The sequence below is a fragment of the Camelus bactrianus genome, chromosome 9 (assembly GCF_048773025.1).
Source record: "Camelus bactrianus isolate YW-2024 breed Bactrian camel chromosome 9, ASM4877302v1, whole genome shotgun sequence".
Lineage (NCBI taxonomy): Eukaryota > Metazoa > Chordata > Mammalia > Artiodactyla > Camelidae > Camelus > Camelus bactrianus.
In genome coordinates, this window is record NC_133547.1 from 58,441,585 (window position 1) to 58,453,618 (window position 12,034).

A 12,034-nucleotide genomic window follows, 5' to 3' on the forward strand; every position below is an offset into this window, starting at 1 on the left:
GTCAATACCGATTGCTGTTACAGCTATTTGCTTACATGTGTTCTGGCTTACATGTGTTCTGGGGCCTCTGGATTCCTAACAGACTTGAGAGCTTCTGTAGCAACATGTCTGTCAGTGCAGCTTCTTTCTGAGTCTATTTGAAGACAAAAGGAGAAAAGCAAGCAAATTGAAATTGTTGCTAATGTTGGAGGAAAAAAGTGCCAAATATATTTTTTTAAAACCAGATATAAAGTATATAGTAAAGATACTGTTTCCTTTAATGGTTTACCATCAGGCATTGGAGTGTTTCTGCTACTTAATAGTTGAGGGCCAGCTATTTATAGGACAGTAGATAGAGACCATAATGCAATACTGGTAAACTGGGTTACCTAGGAAAATGGCTGGCAGAGCTATGGAGACTAATAAAGGGAACATGCTGATACTGTGTGTTATGTCAGTCTGTAATCTTTTGGCAGATAAATTTGAGCTTTTCTGGTGATATAAAATCATGATATGGTTTACATTTCAATTACTGAACCATAGAGTTACGTACCTTAAGGGACTTTCTTTCTTTACCAAAGGACATTAGAATGGCAGATACAAAAAGGTTAATGATTACAAGTACCATCGAGACGACACTGGTGAGGATCAGAAAGGAGCCCAGGACTGGGTTTAAAGCAATAGCCTGGAAAGAATAGAACACTTCAGTTTAAACACTGACAGTTTAATTTCCACTTGAAAAATACAAGTTTTGTGCTACTGTTTGGGATATATTCGCATAAGAAGACATTTGTGTCTGGCAGAAACTTGGGAGAAAGGCAAAAATATTAAAAAGGAAAATACTTTTAAGTGGACAGAAGAACAAGAATGACTGACTCAATGGGTGTAAATAGTTGTACCTTCAGGGCTTTTCAAGAAGCAAACAGGTGAGTTGCAATGGAATTATAAGTGACTCAGCCCATGTGAGTTTTGGCAATTTTGGAAAATATGTTTAAACATGGATGCTTCAATGAGTAGCAAAAGTATATTCAGACTACATAGATACCGGAAGTGGTAATGAAACCTGTCTGTGCCATTCTACTCTGACAATAGGCGCATTCCATTAAAATTGAACAGGTTAGCCATAGAAAACTGGCTTTTAAGGTTCTTTTTCCCCCTCACTGTTATCTTTAAAAGTGTAAATTTTGCCATTAGTTACTTTTCAGCACAAAGAAATCGTTTTCAAATTTAGGACTTACCAGAATGGTTTCTGTAACAGTTTTCTTTTAGTTCAGGTATTCTTTTTAACCAGTGATGATTATTTTCCTTTCATATTGGCTCATTCATTGTTGCCATTGGGCACGATTTTAAAACAACCAACAGCTTAGACAGTGAATACTTACAATAAATACCACTGTGATGGAAATGTGTATGACAGAACATTTCCTAGTACCACCCTATATCTACTTATTAAAAGAATGTAATCATAACAGCTCCAAGTCAGCCAGATAGTTTGGGCAATCTCTGAGTTTGTAAGACTTTCCCTGGTAAGTATAATCCATTTTTACTTTCACAAAGTATGATTGTGACTAGAACAACAGCAACAAAAAGTTTAGGTGCTAACAAAAGTTTATTATTCTGACTGTTACTTCCTTAACTTCCTTTAGTGTATGAAGTGTTCCAGGGGTGAGAGCTTCATTCTCCAGTGATTGGGGTTCTCAGAACCACAACAAAATATTCTACCCAAAATAGCAGTTATATCTTAGATCTTAGGAAGATGGTAACTTTCCACATTAGAAACAATGTTAACTTACTCATTTTAATTAATAACCTTTGAATTCTAGATTATTAGAATGATAGGCTTTGATGAAAATCTTGCTGGTTTCACTAATTTGAATTGCAGTTTTTTCTTTCCTAATCAAATCTATATATGCTAATGTTTGGTACCCAAAACCTCATTTGGGTTTCCCACTTTATTTTTTATGTTGAATAGAAAGGGATTTGTGAAGGTAGTTCCTTGGGGAAAATAGCCTCTCTGAAATTAATGTTTTTTAACTATAAACAGAAGTATTGCAGTTCTTCCTGGAATTGTACCTCTAATTTTTAAGTTGCTTCCATTGCACTCTTTAAAGGGCCATTGAGAAAGTTGCAGTAAAGCATGTTAATCTAGCTAGGTATGGGAGCACAAGTTTGGGCCCCATGTCTTTGGTACTGGCACAGGAGAGGCTGCTTTTATAAGCAATTCTCCCCTTAGATATATTAAATCAAATAGAATTCTGCAGGGAAACCAGGATGAGGGTTTTCACCTCCTTGTAATGAGAGATTCCCATCAGGAGACCAACAACAGTCACTGCTGAGCTGAAAAGAGTTCGGTAGTCAGAGATGCTCCATCCAAACAGCAAGTTAAACTGAAAGGAAGATCGAACAGTTAGGGGGTGGAGAGCAGTGGAACAGACTGTAGTTCTTTCTGTCTTGAGGTGCTTGGTAATGGTGAGGTCAGTGGAGAACTAATGGAATGGAATTAAACTCCTTAGTAGCCATTCAAATTACTATGCCTAAAAACTATATAAAATTATTTTTAATTACACAGTGTTTTTGTATAAGTTTGACTTTCATATCCTGTGAGCTAAATTTTATCCCTATTTTAGAGATGAGACAAACCACCTGAGTTTGTCATACTGCTAGTTAACTAGGGACCTACACAGCTAAATCCAGCTCTTACTCCACTATCTTCTCCAAAACTCATTGCCAGCTTGAACTGATGATTTTCCATTAAGCGACCTTTTCTAAAGGAAGCAACGTGGTTCCAAGACCATAGCACTTAGGAAAGACAGCCCAGACCCTGGGAGTGGTCACTTACAGCAATGGCATAGCCTGACAGCAGGATCAGGATGACCAGCAAGAAGCCCAGCACCTCATCCCAGGCTTTGCTGAGTGTTCTCCCAATGACCTGCAGTCTGAGGTTTTGACGCAGCAGGTTCCATAGCTGAACAGTTGCCAGTAGAACCAGGAAGCCCATGAGGTGAATGACAGCTGAGTTCACTTTTACTGCCTCATAGAAGTTGATGAACCTGTACCAAGGAAAGCTGGCAGTTATTCAGCGTGAAGTGTACGCCATCATCAATTCCTGTGATGTCATTGTCTCCAGTGTGCCTGCTGGAAATGCAGCAGCTCTGTAAGTTCCATTAGGTCAAATACTCGATGTTAGAATGCTGCTTTCCTTCATGGCCTCTTGACTTGTGACTTGATGGAAGAGCACTGGCAGAAGGCCACATATTTGGCTGGGAGCTGTCCTGAAGAAACCTTGAAATGCAAATCCTGGCTGATGACTCTATATTCACCCTCTGACTCTGGAGGAACCAAGAATCAAGGCCAGTCTCCTCCACTGCTCTGATTTGAATTAAATCTCTCCTCTCAAAAGGAGGTGAGTTAACCTAATGAGATGTGTCACTATGCTAGTCTGTTTTCTGTGAAAACACTAATTCTGTATCATTCTCTGACAGTAGAAAATTGATCCTCTAATAGGTTTAACAGTGCTGAGAGCAGAAAGATGATTAAACTAGAGGTGAGGGGTGTTACCAATTAAGTTTTACTGGTTTTTGTTTAACCAGTTAGGTTTTGTTATGTGAGAGATACATTCATAGTTTTATGTTGCAGCACCTAGGTCACTTCAAAGACCCCCATAGATATTATCAAGCTAGCACTCAATCACAGTTCTTTTATTGTCTATGACCTGGGTCACAATGTCACACAGCAAGCTGGACCTCAGCTGCCAACACCATTCTAACTGCACAGACCCACGTCCCTGCATAAAAACCCTTTATAAGGCCTTCCTGGGACACTGCCTCAGCCATACACAGATCAGTGCCCAGGCTTTTGAACACTGAAAGGTTAGAAAAGCACCACGTGGCAATACTTGGTCTGGGAAACAAATGCTGTTCCCCATGACAGACCAGAGAAGGTACCCAAAGTGGCACCAGACCGTCTCTTGGAATGAATGAGCTAATGGATGAACATCCCTCCCCAGAATGCAAACCCCTTTGGATTTAGAGGATGTTCTGTATGTTGTGATTTTATTTAAAGAATGATCATTTGTCATCTCAAAGCTTTATTCCTTGCCTAGGGTGCAAAATAATGACCAACTTACAGGCCTTTGCTATGTGAAATCTAATTGCATTATCCTTTGATAAGCATATACCTAAGTACTATGAAGGCAGAAGAGCTTTTCAATATGATTAGCAGTATAAATGGTTTTTACTTAATTCTTTTCTCTGCTTTGGATGGTAGTCTGAGTTCTGTGTTTAACTCTGGTATTATATAAATAGAGATCTGGCCGAACAGTTGAGGAAGGGGGTAGTCAAAGAATACTTGTGTAATCAGCTAACTTTGGACATCGAGTAGTAATATCCTTTGCTCCTCAGGCTCCCTCTTACCTGTCCCGGTCACAGTGGTATTGTGCCATGTTTTCCTTATGTAGAGAGATAAACTTCATATCAAGCCCCAAGATGACAAAGCTAATGAGGATTATGCTCATGTCTAGAATGTTTCTTTTCCTAGTGAAGAACCTCCACCTCTGCTGTTTCAGCTGGCGACCCTAAACACAGACACCACAGTTAACCATTGCTTGTCTGAAAGGTTAGCTATGTCTTTTTCCCTAGTGAAGTGTTATGAACACTGAAAAAGCACTCAGCCAGAGACTTTTCAAGTCCCTTACTTGGATACAAAGGGTTATAGTCTTGGTTCTGCTCTGTAGTCACTCAGAGCTGCTGCTTACAGAAACGTTGGTCTACTCTAATACGACTTTCATTGGATACATTCATCTTTTTCTTGTTCAGTAAACTTAAGGATAAGTAATTTTTAAAAAGTTTCTAAATTAGTTATCAACCCTAAAAACAAAACATTGTGTTTGGCTTAAGATATATTCTCTTTTCGGTGCAGTCATCTGCATTTTTGAGTACTTGTTCTGTTGGTCATACCCTCAATCTCTTGCTAACACCTTGCACAAGGGCAATATAACTGTACAAAACATACTCTTTCTATAAATTCTTTAACTTCTGAAAATTGAAAGAGCTACTTGATGGAAAGTCTGTAGCTTTAACTGAATCCAGGCTTCAGGAAAGGCTCAAAATCATAGCCATAATCCTGATAACAGCTCACTGTGGAGCTCCCCAAGTAATACCTGGTGACCTTGAGAATTTCTTACACCTAACATTTGCAGCTCACCTGTATGAAGACATAGTAACAGACTAGAAGATAATAGATGACTTGTGAGATGACAGACCAGGCAAAGTCCTTTGATGTCTGAAGAGAAGTTAGTATGTCCAGTTTTACAGAGGTGAAGAAAGCACCTGAGAATAACAAAGAACACCTGGAGTCAAGACCCTTTAAAATTTTTGCCCTCTTCCCTTCCAACTCTGGCTTTGAGACAACCCAAACTGGTCGTGTATCATCAGCCTCCAGTGTTCCAGAATCTCTGCACTCTGCTTATTATTTCCTCTAGAACTGTCATGAATATTAAATGGAGTCATGTATGCAAAGCTATTGGAGAAATGTGCTGATTGCACTAAAAGTCTATAGAGGGAAAGGATTATACTGTTGATCCCACCTAGTGGGCAGTGTCAGTAGCTCTTAACTGCTGTTACAGGTGTTAACTCTTACCAAGTGCTGCAGAGATAAATTAACTAAATTGTACTGTTGCAAAATCATGTTTCAAAGAATTGATGACTGCAACGTAAAATGTGGGGAGAATGAAATTAAACATAAGCATGGTTCGTTTGTTTGAAGCTATTCAAAATACATTTCAAAAATGAGTATGATATAAAAATGCTTTGAGCTTTTTCAAATTTAGACACTTTCTATGTGTAAGGTACTAATAGCCCATGAATACTACAAGTATCCCATGCATACTCAGATGTTTATGAGGACAGACTGAAAAGCTTCAGACTCCACCTTGAAGGACAGTGAGATTGGTAACGTTTATAAGATCATGAAATGTCTTATGAATATAAACTTCATAAAGTCCCAAAATGTTAGAACTAAGATGCACCACTTGTAGTAGAAAGTACATTTAACAACAAAAGGAATTCCTATTTTACATAGCTAACTCTCAAGACTAGGATGTTCCCCATGTTTATTTTACCTCATTCTAGGGGTAGTTACTAACCATAAAAACCCTGTGAAGACTCTCAGAAAGTCTTCATGTTTCATTTAGAAATAAGTATAGCAGAAATGGTCAACTGTATGTGGGTCTGGGAGGAAAAAAATTCTGATTAGAAGTAATTCCTGGTGGTGGTAGAAGGACACTTGTGAGCAGATTCTGGGGGAGAGAAGAACGGAAGGAGAGGAGAAGTAGGATTAGGCCAGACTTCCTGTTAAAGGTAGAGGAATTGAATGTACCAGTTTCCCTCCAATCCCATACAAAACACCACATTGACAGTAAAGGGATAAAAAATGACCCAATAAAAGATAAAGAAGAGAAGGGCAGATGAGAGTTACAAACTGTTGGAAGCTGGAAAATAGATGAATGACACTGTCTTACCAGATTCAAGAAAGCTAAAACTAAGCCAGCAGTGCAGGAAATCCAGAAGCAAGCCACTTCTTACCACAAAACCCTAAAAAGGCTGAGAAGTTGGAGGCATCGAGTACCTCCTAATGAAGGTCAAAAAGAACTAAAGAGTAGGGGGATTGACTGCAAGTTTGGACATAAGCAATTAAATCCCAGATTTCCTCTCTCCCCTTCACAACCATATATTTACTACCCATCCTGCCTTCCACCAACCCCAAGACTATAAAGGCTTATTTCCTAGTTGTGTTGAACTAGAGAGAATCTCAACTCAGGACACCAGGTACATCTGCGAGTAGTGGTCTGCTGTAAAAGGGAATTCAGAGAAAGTTTATATATTGCATAGTGAGACCCTTCTCACTGCCCTTCTTTCAACTGGCACTGAGAAGTCTAACAGGCTTGTATCTTCAAGGCATGAGTTTGGAGCCAGAGCTCACTTCCTCTCATGAACACACCAAAATCACAACTACAGAACAACCATTAATAAAAAAGATGAACCTACTAGAAGAGATCTTCCATAACTAAAGACATAAAGAAGAAACCACGACGAGACAGGTAGGAGGGGCAGACTCGTGGTATAATCAAATGCCATACCTCCCTGGGTGGGTGATCCACAAACTGGAGAATAATTATACTGCAGAGGTTCTCCCACAGGAGTGAGATATCTGACCCCCATATATCAGGCTCCCCAGCCTGGAGGTCTGCCACTGTGAAGAGGAACCCCCACCCCCACCCCAAGACTATTTGGGTTTGAAGGCCAGCAGGACTTAATTGTCGGTGTGCCATGGGACTAGGGGAAACAGAGACTTCACTCGTAAAGGACACAAAATCTCATATTCATTGGGACCAAGGGCAAAAGCAGTGATTTCATAGGAACTTGGGCCAGACTTAACCTGCTGGTCTTGAGAGTCTCCTGGGGAGTTGGGGGTCGCTGTGGCTCACCCTGGGGATATTGACACAGTGGCGGACATACCAGAAGTATTCATCTACATGAACTCCTTCCTGGAGGCAGACATCTTGGTTGGGTCATTGGCACCAAGACCTGGCCCTACCCAACAGCCTGTAGGATCCAGTGCTGGGACAACTCAGGCCAAACAACTAACTGGGTGGGGCTGTGTCCACATCAGCAGACAGGCTGCCTCTAGACACACCCCTAGACATGGACCTGCCCAGCAAAGGGCCAAGACCCAGCTCTACCCACCAGTGGGCAGGCAGTGGCCCCTCCCCCCTGGAAGCTTGCACAAGCCTTTAGACCAGCCTCATCCACCAGGGGGTAGACACTAGAAGCAAGAAAACTATCATCCCACAGCCTGCAGAATGAGTCTGCAAATGCAAGCCATACTCTACTCTAAGACCAACTGGCCTCTGGCCCTTGGGTTATGAGAAGGGAGTGCACTGCTAGGGTGTATAGGACGTATACAGGGAGCCACTTTTCCAAGATCAAGAAACATAACTAACCTACCACATACATAAAAATAGAAATTTAGACAAATGAGGTCACAAAGGAAGATGTTCCAGACAAGTGAACAAGATAAAGTTTCAGAAGAACTAAGTTATGTGGATATAGGCAATCTATCTAAGAGCTCAGAGTAATGATCATAAAGGTGATCAGAAAACTTAGGAGGAGAATGGATGCACAGAGTGAGAAGGTAGAAGTTTTTAACAGAGTTAGAAAACATAAAGAAGTACCAGAGCTGAAGAATACAATAGCTAAAATGAAAAATACACTAGAAGGAATCAACAGTTGACTAATGAGGCAGAAGAATGGATCAGTGAGAGCTGGAAGACAGAATGGAAATCACTACTGCAGAACAGAAAACAGAAAAAATAATGAAAAGAAATGAGGACAGTTTAAGAGACCTCTGGGACATCATTAGGTGCATTAATATTCACATTACAGGGGTCCCAGAAGGAGAAAAGAGAAAGGGCCTGAGAAAATACTGGAAGAGAGAATAGCTGAAAATTTCCCTAACCTGGGAAAAGAAACAGTCACCCAAGTCCAGGAAGTGCAGAGTCCCAAATAGGATTAACCCTAAGAGGAATACACATAGACATAATGTAATTACAGTGACAAAAATTAAAGAGAATATTAAAAACAACAAGGGAAAACAAGAAGTAACATACAAAGAAACTCCCATAAGACTATCAGCTGACTTTTCAGCAAAAACTGCAGGCCGGAAGAGAGTGGCACAATATATTTAAACTGATGAAAGGGAAAAAAAACTACAACCAAGAATACGCTACCCAGCAAAGCTCTTGTTCAAATTTGATGGAGCAGAAGATTTACAGACAAGCAAAAGCTAAAAGAATTCAGCAACACCAAACCAGTTTTACAGCAAATGCTAAAGGAACTCTAGGCAGAAAGGAAGAGGCCACAACCAGAAATGAGAAAATTATGAAGTGGAAAAGCTCACCAGTAAAGACAAACATACGGTAAAGGTAGGAAATCATCCACCCACAAACTAGTAGGAAGGTTAAAAGACAAATGTAGTAAAATCATCTGTATAGACAATAAGCAGTTAAGGAAAATACAAAACAATTAGATGTAAAATATGGTATCAAAACAGTAACGATGAGGAGAGGAGAATACAAATTCAGGGTAGTTAAAATGTATTTGAAATTGAGATCAGCAATTTATATACATGACTGCTTTTATGTAGACTGCTATACCAAAACCTCATGGTAACTAAAAACCAAAAACTACAATAGTTATACACATAAAAAAAGGGATCCAAACATAACGCTAAAGGTAGTCACCAAATCACAAGAGACGAGAACAAAAGAGGAAAAGGGGGAAAAAAAGATCTACAAAAACAAATCAAAAACAATTAACAAAATGGCAGTAAGAACATATATATTGATAATTACCTGAAATGTAAATGGACTGAATGCTCCAACCAAAAGACACAGACCAGCTGAATGGATACAAGAAGACCCATGTATTTGCTGCCTACGAGAGACTCACTTCAGCTGTAGTGACACATACAGACTGAAAGTGAGGTGATGCTCCAATGAAGACATATAAATGGCCAATAGGCACATGAAAAAATGCTCAGTATCACTAATTATCAGAGAAATGCAAATCAAAACTACAATGAGGTATCACCACACCAGTCAGAATGGCCATCATTCAAAAGTCCACAAATGATAAATGCTGGAGAGGGTGTGGAGAAAAGGGACCCCTTCTACACTGTCGGTGGGAATGTAGTTTGGTGAAGCCATTATGGAAAACAGTATGGAGATTTCTCAAAAAACTGAAAATAGACTTACCATGTGATCCAGCAATCCCACTTCTGGGTATCTATCCAGAGGGAACTCTTAATGCAAAAAGATACATGCAACCCAATGTTCATAGCAGCACTATATACAATAGCCAAGACAAGGAAGCAACCTAAATGTCCATTGACAGATAACTGGATAAGGAAGTTGTGATAATATTTATACAATGGAATACAACTCAGCCATAAAAAAGAATAAAATAATGCCATTTGCAACAACATGGATGGATCTAGAGACCACCATCATTCTAAGTGAAGTAAGCCAGAAAGAGAAATAAAAACACCATATGATATCACTCATATGTGGAATCTTTAAAAAAAAAAAAAAAGGGACACTATGAACTCATCTACAAAACAGAAACAGACTCACAGACTTAGTAAACAATCTTATGGTTACCAGGGAAAGGAGGTGGGAAGGGATAAATTTGGGAGTTTGAGATTTACAAATGTTAGCCACTATATATAAAAATAGATATTTTAAAAGTTTCTTTTTTATAGCACAGGGAACTATGTTCAATATCTTGTAATAACCTTTAATGGAAAAAAATATGAAAATGAATATATGTATGTATATGCATGACTGGGACATTGTGCTGTACACCAGAAACTGACACATTGTAATTGACTGTACTTCAATTAAAAAAAAAAGTGAGATGATGGAAAAAAGTATTCCATGCAAATGGAAATCAAAAGAAAACTGGAGTAGCAATACTTATATCAGACAAAATATATTTTAAAACAAAGACTGTTACAAGATAAAGGACACTACATAATGATCAATCCAAGAAGATATAACAACTGTAAATATGTATGCACCCAACACAGGAGCACCTCAATATATAAGGCAAATGTTAACAGACATAAAGGGAGAAATTGACGGTTACTAAATAGTGGGGGACCTTAACATCCCATTTACATCAATGGACTGATCATCCAGACAGAAAATCAGTAAGGAACACAGGCCTTAAATGACACAACAGACCAGATGGACTTAACTGATATTTATAGAGCATACCATCCAAAACCAGGAAATACATATTCTTTTCAAATGCACATAGAACATTCTCCGTAATCGATCACATACTGAGCTACAAAGCAAGCTGTGGTAAATTTAAGAAAACTGAACACACATCAAGCATCTTTTCTGACCACAACGCTGAGATTAGAAATCAGCTACAAGAATGACTGAAACATTGTGCTGTACACCCAAAACTGACACATTGTAACTGGCTATACTTCAAAAGAAAAGAAAAAGCAACTACAAAAAAAAAAACTGCACAAAACACAAACATGTGGAGGTTAAACAATATGCCACTTAAGAACCAATGGATCACTGAAGAAATTAAAGAAGAAAAATTTAAAAATACCTAGAAACAAAAACATGACAATCCAAAACTTGTAGGATAGAGCAAAAGCAGTTCTAAGAGGGAAGTTTATAGTGATACAAGCTTACCTCAGGAAACAAGAAAAATCTCAAAAACAACCTAACCTTACAACTAAAGAAACTAGGGAAAAAAGAACTAACAAAATCCAAAGTTAGTAGAAGGAAAGAAATCACAAAGATCAGCACAGAAATAAATGGAGACTGAAAAAAAAAAAAAAACCAGAAAAGATCAATTAAACTAAAAGCTGGTTCTTTGAAAAGATAAACAACTTTAATTTGAAAAGATACATGCACACCAATGTTCATAGCAGCATGATTTACAACAGCCAAGACATGGAAGCAACCTAAATGCCCATCAACAGCTGAATGGATAAAGATGTGGTGTATGTGTGTGTGTGTGTGTGTATATACATATACACATGTATACACACACATACATATATATAAATACACACATACACATATGTACATATAAAATATTACTCAGCCATAAAAAGAAATAATGTCATTTGCAGCAACAGGGGTGGACCTAGAGAATATCATATTAAGTCAGTCAGAGGACAAACATCATATGATATCACTTATATGTGAAATCTAAAAAATGATATTAATGAACCTATTTACAAACCATAAATAGACTCACAAACATAGAAAACAAACTATGGTTATCAAAGGGGAAAAGGGTTGGGGGAGGGACAAATTAGGATTTTGCAATTAACATACACACACTACTATATATAAAATAGATAAACAAGGACCTACTGTATAGCACAGGGAACTATATTCAATATCTTGTAATCATCTATAATGGAAAAATTAAAAAGCTCAGAAAGTTACAGAAAGTGAAGGAGC

General features: G+C 38.5%; 1 protein-coding gene across 1 annotated transcript in view; it reads right to left on the reverse strand.

Moving 5' to 3' along the window:
* PKD1L3 (polycystin 1 like 3, transient receptor potential channel interacting) overlaps positions 1 to 12,034 on the reverse strand; it is a 55,754-nt gene that overhangs the window by 1,889 nt on the left and 41,831 nt on the right. The window contains exons 23-28 of the mRNA XM_074371199.1: positions 5,182 to 5,306; positions 4,392 to 4,552; positions 2,819 to 3,029; positions 2,265 to 2,366; positions 533 to 664; positions 52 to 133 (exon numbers count right to left, since the gene is read on the reverse strand). Coding sequence (XP_074227300.1) covers positions 52 to 133; positions 533 to 664; positions 2,265 to 2,366; positions 2,819 to 3,029; positions 4,392 to 4,552; positions 5,182 to 5,306 — 813 coding nt within the window. The remainder of the gene's footprint in view (positions 1 to 51; positions 134 to 532; positions 665 to 2,264; positions 2,367 to 2,818; positions 3,030 to 4,391; positions 4,553 to 5,181; positions 5,307 to 12,034) is intronic.